Consider the following 25,147-nt stretch of genomic DNA (forward strand, 5'->3'; position numbering starts at 1 on the left):
TCAGTGAGAACCTAAAACACACACCATCAAAATCATCCCTCACCTCCCCTGGAACATTGCTTTCTTCTTCCCAAGAAAATCTTAAGCAGTTTGATGATTATTAATATGGCCACAGTAACTATGCTCAGGAATTTTATAGGAGAGCCCAGAAACACGCCTCTAATGATCTGTGCACATCCCAAATGCACAGGTGTTTGAGGATGGGGCTAAGAAGGATATATGCATTTTTGTTATTACTAGAAAATTAAGTTCTCAAAAAACAGTGCCAAAATTATGTCCCCAGAGAAAAATGGAGTCAATCAAACTCCAGAACAGACAAGTAAATAAGCTTGCTTTCAGCATAACTCCTCCCTCCCTTAAAAAAAGATCACTTGAGATCCACGGCACGTGGGGCCATGTTTAACTCTTGGCATCTTTTTAAAAAACCCAACGTAAGTCTGACAAAAGCAGGCATGAACTGCACTGCATTATGCTCGTCTCCACTCGCTTTCCTATATTCACCACCATTAGGCTAACATTTCTGCACAAATGAGCTGACTAGATCTAGCAACCCAAGCCATGAAGTCAGGAATCCATCTACAGTCTGCTCTCTCCATCACCTGACAGAGCATCTGGTCTAGAAGAGATAGAGCTCCTGTCACACTAAGAAGCCACTTGGTCATGATAAAAGATATCTGATTTTTCACATAATGTCACAGCATATTCTGGAAACAGCACACATTCTTTATTGGGCTATGTGGCTTAGTGGGTACTTTCAAGCCAGTTAAACTCCATAAACATCTTGGGGTCACCTGAAACTTCCGACAGTGCGCACATACACATCCCAACTGGGATAAACAGCTTTTAAACAAAAATAGTCTTTTCACTATTGAATGTAGATCTAAAATGATATAGGAGAACCCTAATATACTGAATTGAACCATATGAAATTGCCAACATTAGACCATTTTTGAGCTGTAAAAATGACAATTCTGTAAGATTCAATCTGATATGGAGTTCCAGTACTGGGACGACTAATAGCGAGCCTTGCTGTAATTTTATTTAAAGGGCACTGGCCTGGGAGGCAGACACTTGTATTTTTGTTCTACTTTGCCACTAAATAGGGCCTAAAATAAGTTATTTCACCTCCCTCAGCCTTACTCATTGTGGAAAAAAAAACTGAGATTGATATTTGGGGTTACTTTGCCTCCTTCAGAAAATGATGAACAAATAAAGGACCTGTGAATCACAGGCTGTGGAATTAGTCAAGGCAGCTCTAAAAGAAATTAGGAAAGGAGATTAAAAGTCGTGGAAAATAAAATGGCTGTACTTTCTCTGTCTTTAAAAAAAATTTCACCTGGCTTTATTTCATGGGAGAATTTGTTGGTGGACATAAAATATTTCTATTTTCCCCAAGACAATGAAGAGTAGCTTAGACTAAGAAACACCAGCAGGAAGAAATCAGAAGAATAAATGAAGATAGAGTTGCAGGTCTGACCTAATGAATACAGGAGGACCGGGAGCATTTTGGGGCTGAAAAGAACCTTAGTGATATCAAGAAATCAGTTTCCTAAAGTTCTACTTGGACTTCAAGTAAGACACAGGTCTGCTCATTCCCAGCCAAACAGTCATAAGTACAAAAGAGCAGGACAGAATTGCTGCTCCATATTTAACCCAAATTCAGAAATTAGGGAAGAGCCCAACAATCCTCAAGCAACTCCTCCTAATCGCACTCAAACCCTTCATCAATAAGTCTGGGCCTCTTTATCTCTTAACGGCATCTTCTTTAGCCTTGATGGCCTTCTCTTTTTTCCAAATTTTATATTCATGTATCCCTCTAAGGACAAAGTTGAAAAAGAAGCTAAAAGAGCCATTAAACAGATAATTAAACATGACAAGCAAAAGTGCATCAAAATATTACAGGTGAATATAAACAGAACATTTCCCCCAAATCTTTCCCAAATAAGAATAAAGCAGATTTGTTGTAAAATAAAACATGTAAGTGTTTGAACCACCACCAGATGGCAGAAGGAGAGGCTGGGAAACTCTCTAACAAAAGAAGGGAACAACTCAACATGGATTCCCAAATCATGACTTGAGAACTGCTATAGGTTTTTTTTTCCTCTTCGAGTCTTTCTTTTACGGAGAAAGAAAATTCTTTTGCTGTACCAATATATATGCTATCATTTTAATTTAGATTCAACAACTAAACAGTAAAGAATGAACTTGGTCCTCTATTTCTCTAAGGATTTCTAGTAGATTTTCACTAAATAAAAAGTTAAAAATGCAAAAATCAATCCTTTATATTATGAAAAGTAACATGAGTTGCTAAGAGTATGAACTTCAAAAAGAAAATGTTTGCTGGTTTCCTTTCAATGACATTGTAACCTTAAATATACTCTCACCTCAATTATATTCACACCCACTTAGAAAGTTAGCCAAGTGAATTCACTAGAAAATACACCCTGGTAAGTAGATGGAAAGAGCTGAGAAGAACCAGTTAACGTAGTTTTACAAGGAAAAAAATATGTGTTTTTAAACAGAAGATGAATGTATGCTTTCCTGTGGTTACATTAATAAAAAGGAAAGCTATTTTAACACGTAGAATCACTTATTATGTGAAGCCAAACACTGTAAATCTGAAATATGACATGCACAGTCCCCCAGCATAACCCCAAGTAAATCAATGAATGAATGACCCATTCATTACAAGTCACCACCAGAAGAATACCTAATTTTATGACTCTGTTTAAAACCTTTCTACTCTCAAAATCCAATGGGACATGCCAACTTGACTATATTTTATATATTTTTTTACCAAACAGAACATCCCCTCTGCTTTACGTTACTTTACAAGATGGCAAATTCCTTCTGTTCTCTACTTATCTGCTCTAATCCTCAGGGTTTTTGAAAAAATCAATTAAAAAATTAGCTGTTCTAGTTGTGAACAGTGTTACGTTAAACTGTCTTGTGTCATATAATACTTGGAACATTTATTTTCTAGACCAGCTCCAGCCAACAGAACTTTCCTCAAAGACGGAAATGGTTCTACACGTGCACTGTGCCAATATGGCACCACTAGCAACATGTGGCCACTGAAATGTGGCTAGTGTGACTGAAGAAATGAATTTTTAATTTAAATTAATTTAAATTTAGCTACAAATGACTAGTAACTACCATATTGGACAGTACCGTTCTAGAGGACCAAAATATTCAGCGAGAACTGATCAACCTGGAGTCCTGTGAGGTGGCTCGGTCAGAAAAAAAAAAAAAACAGTAAGCGAACCTCCTCCCAACTTTTCTCCAAGGCCACTTCTTTGGTTACGTAGCCAAGGAAGCCCATTCAGAGATGGGCTAGCAACGCTTTGTTGCTGATTTCCTCCTTAGCCATTGTGACAAGCAGTTATAACAAATAGTTATAGATCACATGATAATATCATACTTTTATATGGAGGAGGGAAGGAGGGAAACACATAATTTTCATAATGGTCAGATGTCAAAATATGGGAATAAGCCCCCATGTGACTTAAATCACTATCAAATATAATCCCCAGTGATACGATGTTCCATAATTAAGAGTACCTTATTTTTAAAAGGACAAAATAAATTTCACTTTTATCTTATTTGAAATCATGTCTACAGATGAATAACCGCTCTCTCCTCTTCCGTTTTGTAGAATACAACAGATAGATTCAATTAAAAGCAATTACACCAGAGTAGCCCACAATTATGTTCAAAAGGAGAACACAAACTTGTATCTCTTTTAGAACTTCTTCCTGGCATAAGATCATTGCAGAATTTGTGTCAAGAACGTTAAGGTCCACGGAAGCAGGGGTTTATCATTATTACCAGTGCACTCCCAGCATACAGCATGTATATTCCAGGGATTATTGTTTAAATGGGATGCAGCGGAATGAAAGAGAATGAAATCAATGAAAGTAACTGCAGAACGTGGATTAACAAAGATATTTAAGTTAGTAGCAGGATAAATTGGAACCAGCTGGTTTTCAGCGTCAACCAGAACCACTCAACAGCTTCAACCACCACTAACAATGAATGCGTCTTCCTCAGGCCGGCTCTACAGAGCTCCGATATAAAATGCGAAGCAAACATGTTAACCCAGATAATGGGAGGACCAGTGAGAAAACCCCAGAATAGAAAAAAGTAGTAGTAATACGTTAATATCACAGGGTTTCTGCTCTGCGCAATCACAATTGTTGCACCACCAAAAGAGCAACACTTATTTACTGCGAACCGAGTGCAAGTCAATATGGACATAAAAAGATGAGCAAAATGGAGCCTCTAAGCTTACGATCTTGCTGGGAAAAGATGCCACACGATGGAGCCGGGCCAGGCCATACCATGCTGTCTCCCATACACAAAAGAAAACAGAAACATGTTGGCAGAATTGGGACTGCAAAGAACTAGCGAAGGCAGTGAGCGCTGTCTCAGCTCAGAGGATGAGAGCTCAGGGTCTGCAGCACTGGGGAGGATGCCGAAAAGGGAGGGTGCGTCTGAAACGCAGCAAGAGGCCGCACGCTTCGGAGGGGAAGGCCCAGACGGAGGTCAAGGGCTCCCTGGGGATGGCCTTGAGGCTATGTTAGCTGGGGTTTAGAAGACCAGTTTGAATTTTGATGTTATTTTTCTCTTAGATATTGAATCAACCTAGACATGGATAAAAAGTAATATCTAAGAGTAAACAAATTTAGTATTTACTTTAAAATGGTTTTTTTTTAAAGATATTTTAAGCTTATACTTTTCTCTAAAATAGCAATACATTTTGGGTCCTAAAACAAATACTAAAAATTACTCAAAAGAGGATAAAAAGGTGAGTAATATTAAATATTATGAGGAAATATTAGACATTTTTATTTAAATATTAAGAGGAAAAAGAATGAGACAACTAACGTTCTTAATTCTAGTCCCACCTCTGCTAGTAACGAGCTCTGACCTCGGGAAGGAGGAACCCTTTGGCCTCCAGCTCCCTCACCTCTAACGTGGAGGAAGGCCAGAGCAGAGGATCTGGGAAATCTCTGGCAGGGATAAAATTTTTAGACTCCAGAGAAGTGTAGTTACAGGAAAAGACAAAAAAACAGAAAGAGGGAAACTACAGGAAGGAAGAGACAAAATGGAGAGTGGGTCCTGCAATAGGATATTGGAGAAAAGGCCTTACTAAGTTTAATACGCTCTCCTAGGGTTTGGTTTACAAGGTGAGGGTGGAGGAGACAGGCTGGCACTCTCCTCCCCACCAGGGGCTGAGACCTCTAGGAAGAGCAGCAGCTTGAAGGTGCCCAGGAGTGGGGCATTCTGTCACCTGTGGGCCACTTGGATGACTTGTAGGTTATCATTTTTCTCTTCCCATTCTTTTTTAGAACAACACATACGCTTATCCTCGATTTTCCTCATCATTCTTTTTGGGTTTTTTTTGTTGTTTTTTTTTTTGGAGGAAGATTAGCCCTCAGCTAACTACTGCCAGTCCTCCTCTTTTTTTGCTGAGGAAGCCTGGCTCTGAGCTAACATCCGTGCCCATCTTCCTCTAGTTTATACGTGGGACGCCTACCACAGCATGGCTGCCAAGCAGTGCCATGTCCGCACCCGGGATCCGAACCAGTGAACCCCGGGCCGCCGAGAAGCGGAACGTGCGAACTTAACCGCTGCGCCACCAGGCCGGCCCCTCATCATTCTTTTTCTTGCTGAGGAAGATTCATCCTGAGCTAACATCTGTGCCAATCTTCCTGTATTTTCTATATGGGTTGCTGCCACAGCATGGCTGCCAATGAGTGGTGTAGGTCAGAGCCAGGGAACCGAACTTGGGCCGCCGAATTGCAGTGCACCGAACTTAACCACTAGGCCATGTGGCCAGCCCCCAGCATTCCTTTTAAAATGACCTCTCCACATACATTTTTTTTGGTAATAGTTTCTATAAAAATTATAAAAAAGGGCACAAAATTCAGGATTTTGTTCTTCCAAAGAACATGCCAACCAAAACAGTGTATCAAAATATTTTTGGATTTGTGGAATTCTAATGCCCATTTAGAATCGGAGAACGAATGAACTGGTAATTAGAACATACATCTCTGTCCACCTACCTTTCAAAAGGAAAAGTCTTTAAAAATTATTTTGGTAAACAAACTATACTACTGTCAAGTATGCACTAAGAATTTGCCCCCGGAATATATTATATTGAACAAGATACATATTTTTCAATCTTTGCCTTGGCTTTATGAATATTCATTCATTCAGCGAGATATCTGAGAGTAAGCCCTGGAGTAGGAGGGTGAGGTGTCACCGGCACACGAGAGGAGAATGGAGGATGGAGCTTGGGGAAATGCCACACTGCATGCCGTGGAGAGGAAGAGGAGTCTGAGACACCAAGGCCACACACACAGGAGGAAGACCAGCAGAGTGCTGGTGGGGAAGCCAACGGTGGAGGCGAAAGAAGAGGCTGGGTAAAGCAGATGATGCAAAGAGGCGAGTAAAATGCAAGGACTGCATCTTTCTGCTGGAGTGAGGATCAGGGAAGCCATTAGGGACCTCAGCAAGAGGGGCAGAGTAGGGAGAGAGTAAGGCAGCTATGGTGATGGGGAGCGATGAAAGACAGGCAGGTGGCAGAGCAGAACTCTGGGCTCTGAGGACACTCGGAAAAGAGGACAGGCTTCGCGTGACCTTCCTGGTTCCCACCCCACTTCTGTTACTGACTGCTGTGGAACTCCTAGTTCCCACCCAAGACTGGGAATAACAACACTGCCTAACTCACAGGGAGTGGATTCCTTAAAAATCGTGCTTCTTTATAATTCCTGACCTCGTTATCCACAAGGAATGAGAAGGCAAAAGACATTCGTGGTCATGAAATTTCTAAATTTTTTAGATTTTGATAAGATCTCAAGAAATTTACAGAAAAGTTATATGTATATAGTCTTTCTTTTTTAATGACCCAGGGATATTTTATTCACTCCTCTTTACTACTTCCCTATATAATTTTTTTTGTAGAACTTATAAGTGACGAAGTCAAATTTTTGGCCTTTTTCTATGTTTAACAGTATAAATGTATATATTATTTGCTCAGCTGATTTTATCATCCCCTTATCATTAGTAGCTTTACCTAGTACATTAATGACATAGGCTGCCCCGGGACTCCTGATTTATTACCTTATAAAATTATCTTTTTTTCTTTTTTGTTTTTTGCTGAGGAAGATTGTCCCTTGAGCTAACATCTGTGCCAATCTTCCTTCACTTTATATGTGGGTTGCCACCACACAATGGCTGACAAGTGGTGTAGGTCTGTGCCCAGGATCCGAACCTGGGCTGCCAAAGCAGAGCATGCCGAACTCAACCACTGCACCACAGGGCTGGCCCAAGAATTATCAACTTTTTAATATGTTGAAGTCTTGGTCAGAACTGAAGTCAAGAGCAGAGCTCTACACTTTGTAGAACTTTCCTTTCCTAATACATTTGTTCATTCTTTTATTCTGAAGCACCCATTTATTCACTGCAATTCCTGTTTCTATAAGTACAGTAACTTTAAATTAATTAAGCATCCTACTAGGGCCAAAGAAAAACAAACTCAAGAAAATCAGGTACCTACGGAGGGAAAAACTAGAACCACTGGAAAACAGTTTAATATAACAGTGTTTAATATACCGTGAAAGAGTTACCAGCATTTCGAATTCTAAGTTACCTTTGACTAACATAAGCCTAATAAAAACAATGAATCAGCATTTGAGTGAAATTAAGATTTGTCAAGTAGAAGAAAGAGCCCACATATTTCCCATTTGATTAGCTTTAAAACATTAATCTCAAACAGCCGTTAACAGTTGTGCTAGTTGTGAATGACTGCAAACTTGTTTTCCCAGGTTATCGTTTCACCACACTCATACACAAAACTAGGTTGTTTGTACCTCTGGGTCCCAACACGTTTAAGTCATTTTCCAGTGAGACTGACGAATTCACGCTTCAGTCCTAAGTAAATATTGAGCTTGTAGGTTTTAGTTTGACTTAGGAGACGGAGAAGCATACAAGGGGTGAATAATTAAGATAGAGCCCCCAAAAAAGGGTAAAGAAAGATCAAAGGCACATTAAAGACCATCACTCAAGGATCAGGGACATCCGTGGGACAGACACACGCTCCAGCATCCTACTCATCCACCAAGATGACGTCACTAACGTCTCACCAGTGAGTCAGATATCTGAGTGATGTGTCCCAAGGCATAAAAACAGGAAAAAAGGTCAACTGCGAATAAGTGTTCAAAAACCCGGCCAGTACTCAATACCCAGACCTTTTAGGAAACAAGCTGAAAATATATTTGCTGACTTGCAGATAAAACGAAGCAGGAAAAACTTGCAAATTTCTCCTTTTTAGTTCTACGTGCCAATACTCTGGTAGAGATCTGAGAAAATGAAAAGCATCTAATTGTTTGAAAATCACTGAATTATTGGGGAAAAAAATTCAAACAGTTGTATCTACAAATTGAATTTAGGGCTACAAAAGCAATCGCTGGTTTAGCCATGAGACAATGCAGAGCTTTCACACGGCGGGGCAGACCACGAGAGCTGGTGGGACAACATCTTCCACAATCCTGCAGCGTCCTCAGGAGGAAGGATTATGCACGTGAGTTCACAAGACCTGCCCCTACAGGTTTATAACCATGCAATGAATATTCCACATGCACACTGGGCACGAAATAGAAAATGAAAAATTCAGAAGATGACCATATGTCAAATACTGCAAATAATCCTGAATTAGCTCTATTTATATATTAAAATTTTTGGCAGATACAGAAACACAAAACATACTAAGTAAGGGTATAAACATGAGTCAGTTTACCAACTATTTAATTATTTATAAAGTGTTAATTGATCCTTTTGCTTTTAGTTTGCACTTATTAGGACGTAAACCTCGCTAAGCTTATAACCTCAGAACAGGTTTGATTTTGGTAGTGTTACAATGTCAGCCACTTGTACCGCAGCACAACTGTTAGACTGTCCTAAAAAATGTCAAGCATTCAGAACGGAAAGCAGCCCCAAAAATGGAAAAAATATAAATAACTAATTTTTAGTTTTAAGCCAAAGATGTAGCACATACGGGAGTCAGCCATAACCCACACCTTGTGCTCTAAAGTTTCCAGACTTCTGACTGTGAAAGCACCTGATGGCACCTACACTATTCTTCTCTACCTCTATATGAAAATAAAGTCAGACTCCCCTAATAAACCGCTCTTACCACTTTACTTACATGGCTTAAGAATTACTAGCAAATATGTACAAAAGGGGAGTAAATCTGATAAAAACTACAGGTCTGGAAGATTGTAATTCTGAAAAATCTCCTCACTGTGGTCTCCATCTGAGCGTGACACAGCATCTATTCCGTGGTCTCATCCTCACCCTAATATCCTGGGGATCAGGGATCACCAGGTCCTGCAGACTCCCTCCGCAAGGATTGCTTCCTTCTGCCACTGTGCTAGCTCACGCCCACATCACCCCTCCCCCGATCTACTCAAATGCCCTTCACTGGGGTCTGGCAAATCCATCCCTCAAGAGTGGTCAAAATTATCTATCCAAAGGTGCAAATCTAACCACTACTTTGCTTAAAATCTTTTAATAGCTTAGCATTTTTTATGGGATAAAATTCAGATCTTTAACCTCTTCAACCTCAGATCTTGCCACACAGGCAGAATTTGACTACTTTGAGCTTCCTTTCTTTTTTTTCATGGTCGCCCTCCCACCTGAAAATAGCTCTCATTTCTCCCGTCCTCCTCTTGCATCTAAATATAATCCACGCCGGCAAGCTCCGCCCAGCGATCTGGCGCACGGAATGCCCTCGGCTCCACCCAGCCCACTCCCACAGTCCTCTGCGCGTTTCCAGCCTGGAGACCACCACGCTGCAGGGCAACCGACCGGTCTCAATCTACACCTACCAACGGACTGTGAGCAACTTAAGCGCAGGAGCTGCGACTGGAATATAGGGGTTCAGTAACTATGTGAAGCAGGGATAACGAGTAAATGAAGCTAGTTATGAACCAAAAGCAACGCTCGGATAACATTCAGTTGTATTTGAGTACCCCCAAACTGGGGCGACATTTCAGTAAATCCTACTTCATGGCTAACTCAAAAGTCAATTACTACTCGATGAAACTCTTGTTTTTCTGTACAGTTTCTCACATTCTCTACAACAAAGAACAAAGGTAAAGAAAACACTAGCATAGTCTACTCGTGATCACAATAGAAGGGAAATGTTAAACTCCTGCAGATTTTTAGAACCTCTACATTTGGTAAGAAAAACCAGAGCTCTCTGTTGAGCCATCCAGCCCCCTAGGGGAGCGGAGGAAACCTGCACAGCAAGCTACATCAGACTACACACCTTGAGTCCAAAGGCTGTATCCTCCGAGGTCAAGACTTCAACCTGCAATCATAAGGAAAAAAATAATTTAGGCACTATCAAAACCCTTCTTTGAGTCTAGCCACAGGCACCAGACCACAGGCATGGCCTGGAACTCAAGAGTTCTGAGAAAACTGGCATTCGATTTCTGTCAGGTGTCAAGAAAGAGAGATCTGTGAGTCCCTTCAAGAGTTGCATGAAAATCCAGGTCACTGGCCCGGGTTCCAGTTTTACAACAGGGCAAGCTCCTACCAAATGAATCTATTTGCCATCAGGTTGAAGAGGTGCTGTAAGTTCCCCAGAATGATCTAGAAGTTAGGAGAATCACCCTTCTCACTTAAATCACAAGATGTTGCATAGACTCATCTCTTACTGACACACGGTGAGGGGAAAGTTATGCTTCGTAAAGCAATTTCATTGTGCTTGAGAAGCTGCTAGTAATTTCTTGTCCTGCTCTCATCAGAGTGGGTAGTCCTGAATCTCTGGAATGTGGCAGAGCAAGAGTTCCTGAAAGCAACACTCAGGAAAAGGCAGGCAGAGTCTAAGCAACAAGTTGTGAAATGATGGCAAAACTTCAAAATTGCCTGTCAGTCTTATGCATTAGAAGACAGAGCTCATTAACATGAATTTAAAAAGCTGCGTGGAACAAGACGTGTATTGATAATTACTGTTTTTTAAACATAATTATTCAGTCTGGTGTATAAAGCTTTTAACTTTGATTACTACCAAGTACCAAAATATGATGAAAAAGAGCAAGGAAGGCAGGCAACAGAACAAATATGGGCATTTTTGAAGTGTCTGGGGAAGAGAGTGGGGGTGGGGCAATAGGCTCAGACTAGTTGGCTTCTCTGTTAGTTTGAAACCTTTTAAAATGAGGCGTTTGTGGTAGGTGTTTAAGCAGAAGGCACATGGGCCTATCCAACGTTATCTTGCTATAAAACAAAATTGGGTTCTTCCCTTGGGGGAAGAGAATGCAGAAAGGAAGATCATTTCAATAAGACTGTCATCCAGTACGAAAGTAAGGGGGTCAAACAAGAAATGAAGAAACAAATCTACTCCCCAACGGCTCTGCTGGAAGTGTGGCTCACCCAGCACCTGGTACCTGCCAAGACCAGCGCACAAAGCAAAAGAAACACACGATTAGGTCTGGGGAAGACGCGCAGCCTCGTTCTGATGAAAACCATATGTTGCAGATATCAAATGCGATTTTGGGCTAAAGACTGAAATGTTGGATCAACTACAGCACAAAATCATTATAAGATTCACTGACAGCATCTCTCTTTACACTTCGATTTCCAAAGCTAATTGTTAGATTCAGAAACAAGATCTTATTATAGAGTTTTAGTTTAAGAGAAAAAAACTCGACAGTTATTTGCAATTTACATATGTTTGAATTTCCTCCGCCCTGCCTTTCACAACACTAAGTTATTAACCTCAACTGTTTTTACATTGAAATCTCTGATCAACATTGAAGACTTTAGTTCAAGAGAAAGCACAAACAACAAATTCGCTGAATCTTAACCACTTGTAAACACTGTGTGACGTGTGCTCTTGAATTAGACTCACAGATGCCATGTGCACACCTAGGTGGTAGGGACAGTCGCCCTTGGTGTGGTATTTTAATATACAATTATTTTTAAAGTACACTGTAGGTTTAGATCTGCAAAAATCGTCTCCAGAGTGAATTCTGCATCTGTTTAACATATTATAAAAAAGTCAAGGCAGCAAGAAAATTCAACAGCAAACAGAAATCTACTTAAGGATATATTATATATTTAATATATTTGAGAAGTTGAGATGATAGCAAACCAAAGCTTTCAAGTGGCGTTTAGGAACTCTCCACGTGACTTCGCCAGCAGTGGACATAAGACAGAACTTGTCGGGTGGAGGAAGGAGCTGGGTCTCAGAGGGTCAGCCTCATGCCCTTCCCACTCAGCTTCTATCTCCAGGAGGGCTCAAACGGGTGTTTTGAATTCTTAGGTATTAACCAATTTAATTAAAGCAACTTAAAGAAATATTTATGTTTTGTACAAAAGCATTATGGTTTAAATACATGTGCATTCTAGTTCAATATTCTTTATTATTTTCTGTTTATGTAAGATTTTAATTTCAATACCTACAGAAAAACAGATTCTAAAAACCTGAGATGAACCTCAATTTAATAAAAAAGAAACCTCAATGTCATCCAAAAGGTTTTACGTTGTATCTAAAAGCATTTTTACCTAAGTTGGAAGGAATCCCCCTCTAGTGGGAGTAAGAGAGTATTTCAGCCTTCACGAACAATTTTCAGGTACTAGTCATTAAACCTAACTATCAAGAGAAATCAGCTAAGCTTTTCTGTTCCTTTGGTCATAAATTTGAATCTTTTAAAGAAAGAAAATAATGTAAATATTTTATATTTCACAAGCCAAGAACACCTCTAATTCCTAAATATAAACTAGAAGTAGATTTGCATTTATCTGATGGGTCTTTAGTTATTAGCCAACAATCATCATCCAATTTAAATTGGCTATAAAGTACTCACAATTTTAAATTAAAACAAGAATGTACAACTGGAAAAAATTAGCACATTCTCAATGGAAAGATGTAATAATGCAGTCGGAGGACAAGACACAGAGTCTGCGTTTGCCCGACTCATTAACAAAGACCTTCAAAACATGCAAGGCATTAAGCTGAGTGCGGTAAGGGAGAAAAAGTGTTGAGTTTCACTGAGGTATTAACACCTGTGTGAAATGTATTTAAACATCCATTTAAAAAAGACAAAAATTCAAATTCAGAAATGACCGGGTGAGATGATTCCCGGTGTCCAAACTTAAGTTTGGGGAGATTTAAAACTGGCAGTATTACCAAATCATCAAGAAAAAAGGGCACAGGTTTTATCAAATGTAAAATCAGGACAAATACGCAATGTTCTCCTTCACACAGATGCTGTCACAAATGCAAAGGTAACTCTGAACACCCTGATGAGAGGCAGACCCGCCGCCACTGGGAGAGAGCACTTGCCAAGGGGTCCTGAGGTACAAGGTGTATAGGGACAAGGGCAAGCGAAAAAGCAGAGACTTCCTAAGTCCAAGATAAGGCCCCTTCCATTAAACCACGTTTATTTCAAATGATGCTGCAATTAACACTTGATAACTCGCGATAAAAGGACTCCATTTGTAGAGAACTTCTAAAATCGCTGTGCAAGTTCAGCTCGCAAGGTTCCGGAGCAGCGAAGCCATTTACAATTCTTACACTCTATTCCAGTACGAAAACCTTCAATTGGCCTCTCTCTCCCCCAATTAACCTAATAAGCCCTACCTCTGCCAAAATTAAAACAAACCACTTTAGTTTCCGATCACTCCATTATGAAAATCGGGAAAACGTGAATTCATGAATTTGGAAGTAGAAGTGGTTGAACTTTCCTCTTTCTTGAATCACTTTCAAAGTCCTTTTTACTTTCACCTCTAAAGCAGAGAATACTAACGTCCAGCAGCATTTTCATTACAATAAAACAATGCCAAGGCTATGTCCCATTTTAATTTTTTAAAACAATCTCTAAAATCAGGATCTTGCTGTCACAAAAAGAAATAGTGGCCACTAATGATTTATAATCATATACAAAGAATCTTACTCATAATTAAAGGAATGCCAATCAAAACTCCCTACAGTATTCTATTTTTCTCACGACAGATTACCAAAGATTAAAAATTTTGATAATAACTATATTGACAAAGGTGTGGGAAATCACTCTAATCACAGCCCTGAATTGAGGATGAGAACATATATTGGAATGAAGTACAATTTGGCAGTATGTATCAAAATGTATATGCACATGATTAAGTGTTAATTCAACAATTCCACTGATACTTAAGTGGAAAAATAAAGATTTACAAAGTTGTTAACCAGAGTTGTTCATAACAGTAAAAAGCTGAAAAGAACCATCAACCAAATCTCCATCAACAAGGGAGTGTTTAATAAATTATCATACAACCAAGCAATAGAATACTATGCTGCTGTTAAAAAGGAGGGGAATCTATGTGTGCAGAGAAGGAAAGATTTCTGTTATTATGTTAAGTGAACAGAACCAGAACAGTGTAGATAGTAAGCTACTATCTGTGTTTAAAAAAAAAGTTGGGGATGTCATTTGCTTGATATACTTAGACCGTTTCTGGAAAGATACCCAAGATACATCAGCAATTGCCTCAAGGGAGAGAAACTTACTTTTCTTTGTGTTTTGTCTTACAGTAGAAGAATTTTTTTTTTTTTTACCAAGTACATGTGTTTCGTTTTCAACTGAAAGTAATTAGTTAAAAAAATAAGTCAATAACATAAAAACTTGTTCAATGTTCATAATAATCATAGAAATGTCTTATCTTTCAAGTTGGGAAAGGTTACAAATATACAGTAGTCAACGCTTGTGTATATAACCAGATCGCCCAGAACTTCTGATGGCTATGTCAGTAAGAACAGCCCTCCAAAAAACAGTTTTCCATTATACATATTCAAGCCTATTTACCCAGCAATCTATTTGCTAGACAAATCTACCTTTGTGATCTATTTTGTGATCAACTGTTTATATATTAAGTATGTGTACTACACCATTATTTGAAATAACGACAAAGTAGAAGAAAATGTGCAAAAAACAGGATGGTTATATAAATATGGTATATTCATAGGAAAGACCAGTACATAATCATGAAAAATTCAGCTTTCAAAAAATATTTTATAACATAGGAAAATGCTTACAACATGTTAAATTTTCAAAGTAGGATTAAAAACAGAAATTTGACATTATAAATATTCAAATCTATGCATTTGTTTCCTCCATGCCTTCTAGAACATGTGCCATGCTGGAAAATGTCTTCACCACTCCAGGATTTTTTAAATATTCATTCATGTTTTCTTTGAATACATTTGACTTTATTTTTTTTACATTTAAATATTTGATCCATCTGTAATTTATTTTGAAGTAAGGAGAAGAGGTGACCCTGTTTTAATTTTCCATTTAAATAACTGTGATGCAGAATAACCTATTATTTTCTCCAGTGATCAGAGATACCATATCTTTACCATAATTAAACATTAGAATGATATAAATTTTGCCTCCAATTCCAGGTAGGAATGGGAAAAGCAAAATGACCCACGAGATATTCAACCCAAAGGCAGATGGGAGTGAGAGGAGGAGATTGATAATAATCAACAACGACCTGCCCGAATTTGCAGTTACAATATTTGTCCACAAGTAGATGGTGAAGGATTCAGATGCTCCTGGAAAGAATAATTTTCACTTAGATTGGTGTTTGAGGGATAAAAAGACTATTCTACTTGCAAAGATTGCTGTGTCTGCTTTGGTTGGTCGAAAGGCCCAATATACCAACTAGAACCTATTTCATTAAGCAAACTTCTACCTACCTTAAAGAGAAGCAGACATTAATACGTATATTGCTCTCCGAAACCACGTCCCAGGATTTATGACAATTTAAACTGCAGGACAAGCCCTCCTACCCCCTCACACTCACCCACACAGACAGCTCACACTGGGTTGCAAAGTTTCAATTTTAGCAAGCAAGGAAGCTGTTTTATCTTTTTCTTTCTTATTATGGTTTATTATTATTTCTACTCTTATTATTATTAACTTACTTTTTGCAATCCATTAACAAAATGAACGCTTAAAAAAACCATGTGAAACCTTGCCAGCATTCTTCTCTTACTTATTAATTCTCCTCATTCTCCTTATTAGCATGTGCAGGCCACATGACAGCTCAGGGACACAGTTTGCTGAAACTGCTCAGGGTTTGATGAGCTGGTAATAGAACACACAGTGATGCCTTCTACAATAAATGCTGCTCACTAGAACCACCATTCTCTAAATGTATTTAAAATTAACTAAGAACTTGTCCCTATATAGGGAACCAATAAATAACAATGATAAATTTCATCTACGCAAACAGAAAGCACTTCTGCTATGCTTAATACAATGTAATATGATTTCGAGATGAATGATGGATACGTTCTAACCATGCTTTCACTGCAAGTGTTAGGCTCACTCATTATCTGCGATACTAGGATGCCGGCTGTGTCTTCACATGGTAGGCTGTTAAATCGAAAACAAAGGTTGTCGGCATTGTGGTCACACTCCTCTTTCTAATTATGTTCTCTAACTGAGTCAGGATACTGTCACTTAAGGTTCACAGAGCAGTCACGAACTCATGACACGGCTCAGAGAAAAGAGAATTTGAGAATGGAACAGAATGTGCACAAACAGCCACCACTATGCAATGTGACTTCACAGCCCCTTCCATCAGAAGGTGGAGTCTATTTCTCCACGTCTTTCGTCTGGGCTGGACACCTGATTTGCTGGGATCAACAGAATGCAGCAACAGAAATCATTCTGCACCACTTCCAAGTCTAAGACTCGAGGCAACGCACACTCGAAAGTCAACCAGCCACCATGTGAACAAGCCCAGACTGGTTCGTTGGAGGATAAGAGACATAGGGTTCCGTTACCACATCACCCTAGCCAAGAGCCAGTCACCTCCAAGATGCACAGCCACTGAGCTGATCAGGAGCTGACTGAAGCAGAGAGAATGAGCCCAGAAACCAGAACTACCCAGGCCCAGGGCAGATTTTCACCTTGTGGGATCAGGAGCTAAATAAATGGCAGGTGTTCTGAACACTAAGTTATGGGTTAGTCTGTTGCTTAGTAAAAGCTAACTAATACATTGTACCACTCTAAATAAAAGAATGCAGGTGTCATACATCTATCAGCAGAGTTCCAGGCAAGAACACCATGATTCTGAAGGCCATTCTGAAAGCACTTACAGTATCTACACAGCCAAGTCCCTTCTCCATCTCCACTGCCTATTTGAAACTTTCCAAGACCATAAAATTCTACTGCAATTCTTTACTGAGGTCCACAAGAAGCTCAACAGTGCGGCTCCTCTTGCCTCACTGATCCCCAGTCCTACCACTCTCCCTCCATGAGCAATGTTTCAGCTACATTGGCTTCCTTTCTCACCTCAGGGCCTTTGCACTTGCTGTTACCTCTGCCTGGAACACCTGCCACCAGATTTTCCCTTCCTGTCACTCAGATCTGAGTTTAAAGCTCACCTCCTCAGAGAGCCCTCTCCCTCTCCTGTATCACCACCTGAAATCTGCTTGTTTACCCTTTTACTTAAATGTAAATTTCACAGGCCAAGGGCCCTTGCCTGTCTCATTCACTGTTGTACGTTTCTTACCTAGAAGGGTACCTGACACAGAGCAGGAACTCAATGAACGACTGTTGAAGGAGTAAATCAGTGAGTGCAAATGAATGCACTGACGACTATAACACAAACAATAAAAACACAAATACATGTTTATGAACCCAAATTTGACACAGCTCATTATGCCACAGGTGTAGATATAAGATTTGAAACATGCTCCACCTAATATAAGTTAAAGTCTTATGTGCCATTTTAGCTGGTGACACATGCACTTGCATTACATACTAGTGTTATTAAAAAACAAACCCCAAACCAAATCAAACCAAAAACTGGTTTTTCTGTGTTTCATGATATATATACATTTGATGCACTGGTCTCTCCAGCCAAGAATAAATTTTACATGCATTTAAAAGGATTAGGTTTTTTAAATTACTGGCAATGAAGGAAGTATGCTGCTCAAAGATAGATCTTTTCTCCTTATTCCTGAATTGCAGTGTAATGATTCTTCTAGAATTGTATTATACCAAGAAATGACTACAGTAAATATTTTATAAAGAACCCATACAGCCCACACTCCTTCCAAACTTAATTTTTTAAAGTAAATTTCAGGAAAATTTGAGCTTTGCGTTTAGGCTCGTGGACCAGAACACAGCAGATGGTAGGAGAGCCCAGGCTGCAGGCCGTCAGTGTGAAGGACAGTGACAGGCCCAAATGCTACAGAAGAATGCTGCCACTCAGAAGGCTCATGTGGTGACAGTACCACACCCACTCCATAGATGGTCTCTGCCTGAGGCAAAACGCAACAAGAGCCCAAGTGTAACGCCATCAGTTACGTAACCAACATGTTCACAGATGTGGGGCATGAGACACTATACCTAAAGAAATCATGTGTGTATAAGTTAATCATGTCGATACGTCCAGCATTACCAAGAAATTTGGCTAAGGAATCATGCAAAGTATAGACCAAAATATATGTATCTATTCATGATTTCATTTGGCTTTTCTGATGCAACACACGTGTATACAAATAACGTAAACTTGTAAACAAGACTTTTGAAAACAGGTCGTACTTTCAATAAAAGAAAGTAATGCTTTCATATTTACTTTCAGATCTTTCTCTAAATCATATATTATTAAAGTAGAAAACATATGTACAGGAAAACAGTAATATTTATTCATCATATTATCCTTTCTATGTGATTGCTTTTTCTGTATACTTCAAGTTACCATCTATTTCTCATTAAGATTTTCTATACTTATTCGTAAGTTCTAGGAGGTGTGACAAAGGAAAATACAAAAGCTACATAGGTCCAGGCAGGAGCGACTATTAAAAACTCCTGAATACCAAGTAGGTGGTAAACTCTACAAAAATTGAGATAATACTAAATATTATCTCATCTTCCATTGTGAATTGTCATAATTCAGTGCTATTTTAAGCAGTATTTCCCTGTTTACCCAAATATCTACTCATTCATATTCAAATTGATATAAAAAGCTTATCAAACTTACTAAACTATATTTACAAATTTACCATACTACCGCTTGATAAAGGCAAAAGCTCTAAAAACGTAAGCCAATAATAGAAACTTTTTCTAATTTTAATTATATTTCATAAAGAGGAAATTTTGCAATTTAAAAATAACTGGCTAAATCTCTGAAGGTACTAAAAGTTGAAAATTTAGCTATAGTACTATTTGACGGTACTTAACTCCCTCTGCCAGTCCCACTCACCATGAAGGTCAGCTCAGAAAAGCCAGTTGAAAGTTGTCATCAAATCATTACACAGAAGAGGTACCGCAGACAGATAGGGTGTGGAGACCCACAGATAAGGCTGTGTAAAAGTTAATCACTGAGCCCAAGGGTAGGAGGTGCCACAAAGATGATTTTAGCCGACTAGCTAAGAATAAAAACGTGTTTTAAAAACAAAAACATTTTTAATGTTTTTAATTCAACAAATTAAACTACCAGGACTGCTGAAAAATGGCCTTTGTACATTATTAACCTGATGACGTGTCATTGGTCTCTTTTTCTGCTGCCCTTTCTCCTGTCCACATGTCCCTGTCCCCAACACTGTCATCAGGGTATGCATGTAAGAAAAATGACAGAGGAAAAGAATTTCTTTTTTACCCTAAAATACTTCTACCAAAATAGATTGGTTTTAAAAATGCTAGCATAGCGGTTACAATCAGACTTTTATCACAGTGTATCTTTAGGACCTTTCAAAGTTTAAATTAAATTGTTTAGGACTATCTTGATTATCAAATTGGAATGGAAAGACAATTCAATAAAAGAGAGAAAAAGAATGTAAAGTCAGTTACACTTAAATTTAACCACAAACTTTTACCTTTTTTTTTTCCTGCTTTTTCTCCCCAAATCCCCCCAGTATCTAGTTGTATATATTTTTTTCAATTGTGGGTCCTTCTAGTTGTGGCATGTGGGATGCTGCCTCAGCATGGCCTGATGACCGGTGCCATGTCCCCCACCCAGGATCCGAACTGGCGAAACCCTGGGCCACCGAAGCGGAGTGCACGAACCTAACCACTTGGCCATGGGGCCAGCCCCTACCTGTTATCTTAAAACTGATTCTTGTTTTAGATGGGACTTATTTTGAAGAATCTATTTAATTCAATAAACTAATAACAGCAAAGCAAAAAAGTCTCTAGGGAAGACAACTACTTTTTAATTCTTTTCGGAGCTCCCTAAAGTGCTCCTGGGTCCAGAGAACTAAACCAAGCTGGCTCCTCCCCAGTCATGTCACCCCCTCTGTTCTCTCACAGAAACCGCTAAGACAGCCTTATCTGCTAAGGGCAACAATAAGAAAATGGAAAACCAAGAGTGTGAGGATGTGAAGAAACTGAGGCTAGTACAGGAAGTTCTGGAAGAGGCAAATTCAGAAAAAAGAGTTGACGTTTTCAAGGCAACTAACTGCCAGCATACCACTGTTTCACTCTGCCCCTCTTCCTCTCTCCAAAATAAGCATATCTTCTAAAAAAAATCGTGCAAGAAAAAGAGGAAGCCTTCAAAAATAGGTATTAGTTGTGTGAAAAGGCTTTGCTACTGAGTTTATTTTAATGCCACTTTGAGTTCCAAACTGTTCAATATTTATCTTTTAGAAAAAAGGGCCATAAAGGCCTCGTCTCTAAAGAATTTCTAGTCTTGAACAACCGAAAAAGAACGATAATTCAAGAGATGGGCATTTTAGTACCGAAAAATGTCAGAGGGATAATTGCAAACACTTAGGGTGCTCACTTAAGAACTGGGTGTCCAAGGACACGTGGAAGCAACGAACAGAAACCCGACAGGGCACAGCGACGAGCAAAGACTGACCCAGAGGAGAAGGGAGCCCAGCTTGTTAGTGACGCTCGTCTGTAAGTGCTTCAGTAAGAGAAACTACATCACATCAAGGGGCACATCTTGACATGAAATAACAAAGTCACTTTCTGAAGTCCTAGCGACATATGATTGCCGGGCTCCCCTGAAGAATCAATTAGGGAGGAGGAATCCTCTGGCTCCACCATAGACAGCAGTATTATGTGACAAAACAAAACGTGAGGAATTTGTTTAAAAACATGGGAGTCAAATATGAGACCTGATTTTTTAAAACAATCTGTTGCAGCAAAACAACACAACCACTTGGGAAAGGAGTTTGGCAGGTTCTGACATGGTGAAAGTTGTCTCACCACATGATCCAGAAATCCCACTTCTAGGTATTTACCCAAGAGAAATGAAACCTGTTCACATGAAAGCCTGTATGTATGAGAATGTCTATAGAGGTTTTATTCATAATTGTCAAAAACTGCAAACAATCCAAATGTTTATTAGTTGGTGAATGGATAAACAAAACTATGGACCACACGCATACAACACAAGACTACTCACCAATAAGAAAGGAATTAACTACTGATATTACAGGTAACCACGTGGATGAATCTCAAGTGTATTATGGTAAGTGAAAGAAGCTAGACTCAAATAGCTACCTACTGTAGGGTTCCATTCTATGACAACCTGGCAAAGGCAATGCTACAGGGAAAGAAAACAGGTCAGTGGTTGCCAGGAGCTGGGTGTGGAGGGAGGGGCTGACTATAGAGGGAAGGAGAAACTTTTCTTCTATTGGAAATGCTCTAAGGTTCCATTAGAATACTATTCTTTACATATTACCGTGTTTTGCATTTCACAACATAGTAACCCACAGTACTCAGAAAATGTTACCTTTTCCAAAAATATAGATGAGAATTAAAAAAGCTCTATAGTTTCTCATCCTCAAAATGTCTCTGATTTTCATTGTATAGTACGCTGGTTTTTTTTAAATTTCGATCAAGTGACCTTGATTATAGAGTTGAAATTTTCAGTTGGTAATTTCTAGAGATTTCTGCATGATTTGGGAAGTGCTAGATTTCTCCTCTAGGAGGGGTTTGAGGTTTTTGAAATTTTTGGGTCAGGAAGAAACGACGATAGGCTATTCTTTGAAGCTAGAAAGAGATCATGGGTCTAATTAAAATCATTGTTATTTAACACAATTGCATATGAGTTTGAACTTCAACATGAAAACCAGCAAATCAACTTAAAACCAGAACTACAGCCAACACTGAAGTTATAGTATGTACAAGTTCAGACAAGAAAGTGTTACACAACCGTCAGATCTGAAGCATGACACTTACCTCTTCATAACAGTACCTACACTTACAGCTCAGAAATTTTAAAGTTCAAACCTTAAAAAAAAAAAACTCTTAAAGGACCACATATTTACGTTTGTTTGGTAACTCAGCCCCGAGAAGTCTAGGAGACGCAGAAGAAAACCCAGAGTTACTGAGCTTATGCCATGAAACTGCTTTCTAAACACGAAGTAGCAAAAAGTTTAAAATACAGTCCCGAGGTTGAAAAGCTTGCTTTTTAATGTCTGAAACACCTACTCTCAGTAGGCCCTTTCAACATTTTTATATTAAGTAGACTCACTTTCATACAAATTCTTTACAGGTATTTAAACGAAAATGAGATTTCTGAAATAAACAATGTACAACCAAACTTAAAAAGAAACTAGCTACTTAGCAGTAACATTCATTTATGTCATGTCTTACCAAGAGTTTATAAACAACTTTGGCCAAGGATTTCCAATGGATTTAATTTTTGTCTAGACCAGAGGCTCTCAACCAGGAACACTTTTGCACCCCGCCCTCCTAATGCAGGGGACACGTGGCAATGTCTAGAAACATTTTTGGTCATCACAACTGGGGGCTGGGTTGGGGGGGTTTGCTCTTGGTATCTAGTGGGTAAGTACTACAATACACAGGACAGCCTCCTTACAACAACAAATTCCAGGGCCAATGTCAATGGTACCAATGGTTGAGAAACCTCAATGGTGCCAATGGTACTGATGGTTGAGAAATCCTGGTCCAGCCATGGGAAACCCCAGCAACTAACATTCAAAAGCTTAAGCACAGGAAGATCTTGCTTCAAATCATTTTATTAACAGGAATACAAACAATGTTTGGGATGAAAGCCACCCCAGCTGCTGAAACAGTTAAAACTGCAGATCATTGTGTTCATGGTGAACGGAACTGTAAGGTTCCACAGAGCAGTACTTTAGAATTGAAGTTAAATGTTGTAAAACAGATTTTTCCTCCAGAAAGGAGCTCTCGAGTTCAGTGCCCAGGCAGATAAATCTACTCATAGGAAAGACAAGCTCAATGACAGATTATATTAAAAAATGGGAGCACTGTGGGGCTGGCCTGGTGGCACAGTGGTTAAGTTCCCATTCTCTGCTTTGGCAGCCCAGGGTTCACCGGGTCGGATCCCGGGTGTGGACCTACACACTGCTTATGAAGCCATGCTGTGGTAAGCATCCCACATACAAAGTAGAGGAAGATGGGCAGGGATGTTAGCTCAGGGCCAGTCTTCCTCAGCAAAAAGAGGAGGATTGGCAGCAGATGTTAGCCCAGGACTAGTCTTCCTCAAAAAAAGGGAGCATTGTCACCAATAAGTAATACAAATTCACTATTTAAAAAAATGGGGAAATGGGTAAAAGTTGAAAGTAAAACTAACCTCTGAGATCACAAACGCCTGTTCACGTGTGTGTAGATGGATGCATGTGTGTGCATGTGTGTATCTTAGCCCTACCTACAATCTAAATGCAAAATTAGACAAATTAGACATTTGCCTAAGATCTACCTGACTTAAATCTATTATTTACTTCAAGCTTCTCTTTGAAAAACTTGGGAGAATGTAGGAATCTTATACTCACTAAGATATTAGGTAGGCAAAGCATAACTTCAGAATTTGTTGTAAACTCGGCAAATGGCAAATGTCTAGAGCAAACAGAAACTGCTCTTGGGGGGCATAAATGACTAGCTAAATAGGTTATGTCTTTTGTGCTAACACTTATTTGGGTTAGGATTTTAACTCCAAGACTTTCCAGATAACATTCGAATGGTGACTCCTAAGCAAAGCTTGATCTACCTATAATGTCAGATGCATTTTCCCCAGTGAGGTTGGGGGGTGTCTATGTAACTGTAGACGACGCTGGGAGGATGAGAGGTGAAAGTGTTTTTTATTCAATTCATGTTATACTGTTGTCATGTTCCATGAGCTCATGTGAAAGAGTTTGTACTGTTTTCTTTCCCAATTACACATATCATTTCTGAGATACACAGAAAATTAGGCCTTTCCATTAATTCAATATTCACAAAGCTAGGCAGTTAAAAGTTTGTCAACCCCAAACGCACTGACCTGAATCAGCTGAACCTCTCTCGTACAAGATCGTAGCTCAAAACCTAAAAAGAGCTACTAATCTTGGCCCACTGATGGTCACCAACGAGGGTTTACACTAACACTGCATTTGCTCCTCATTCTCACTATAACGCACAGGGGGAGGGGAGGACAATAATCTATCCTGGTATAGACTCACCCCTTTTAACAAAACACTGAAATAATTTTGGATATAACAATTTGAAATGGAACTGGCAAGTGTCATAAGCAAGCAACAATGATCACGGTTAGAAGCGTCCTTGCTATAATCTATTATTTTTATAAAATCTCGTTTGTATACATGTCCTAAGTGAAAATACTATGCATATTCATCTCCACAGCAGCCACTATAACATTACAATGAATAAAAGCAAACAGAGGAACGTTAATATTGAGAGCTCCCGCTCAAGGCCGTTTCTCTTTAATCTTCAACACTCATTTCTTAGATTCTGCCTCTACATCGATATTGATAAGCTAACTCAAAACTATATTCCCATAACAGATCATCAGTTACATTTCCAGAATTCCAAAATTAAGTTGATTTGAGGGTGAGAGGGAAGGAAGAGAACTCCCGCGTACCAAGCAGTAAGCTATTTACTGTAAGCAGTATCAACGACAGAATAAACAGACTTTAGAAATTACATAGTCCAAAGAGTGGAATAAAACAAGTTTTAAAACCAAGGAGCCATAGTTGATTACTACTAGTTGGATTAAATGCATGTTTTAATTAACCTACTAGAGTTTTATGTGTCGTTCAGTTTACTTGAAAACGTCAGGTGTCTGGATTGCACCATTCTACCTAAAACAACTACAGAAGGTAACCAAGGAGAAGGCCCAAGGATCCCTGAGTCTCCACGACAGAGAA

The 25,147-nt window shown here is 39.2% G+C and overlaps 1 protein-coding gene across 27 annotated transcripts in view; it reads right to left on the reverse strand.

Moving 5' to 3' along the window:
* The window catches only part of ARID1B (AT-rich interaction domain 1B), a 413,537-nt gene that overhangs the window by 157,298 nt on the left and 231,092 nt on the right, over positions 1-25,147 (reverse strand). For 12 of the 27 annotated variants that reach the window (XM_070603109.1, XM_070603106.1, XM_070603112.1 and 9 more), the window contains one exon: positions 10,337-10,378. The exons of 14 other annotated variants lie outside the window; for them this stretch is intronic. In XM_070603109.1, coding sequence (XP_070459210.1) covers positions 10,337-10,378 — 42 coding nt within the window. Of the gene's footprint in view, positions 1-10,336; positions 10,379-10,606; positions 10,727-25,147 lie in introns of those variants that run through there. One more of the 27 variants, XM_070603132.1, reaches the window with a different exon arrangement.

Source organism: Equus przewalskii, chromosome 32 (genome assembly GCF_037783145.1).
Source record: "Equus przewalskii isolate Varuska chromosome 32, EquPr2, whole genome shotgun sequence".
In the NCBI taxonomy this organism is placed as follows: Eukaryota; Metazoa; Chordata; class Mammalia; order Perissodactyla; family Equidae; genus Equus; species Equus przewalskii.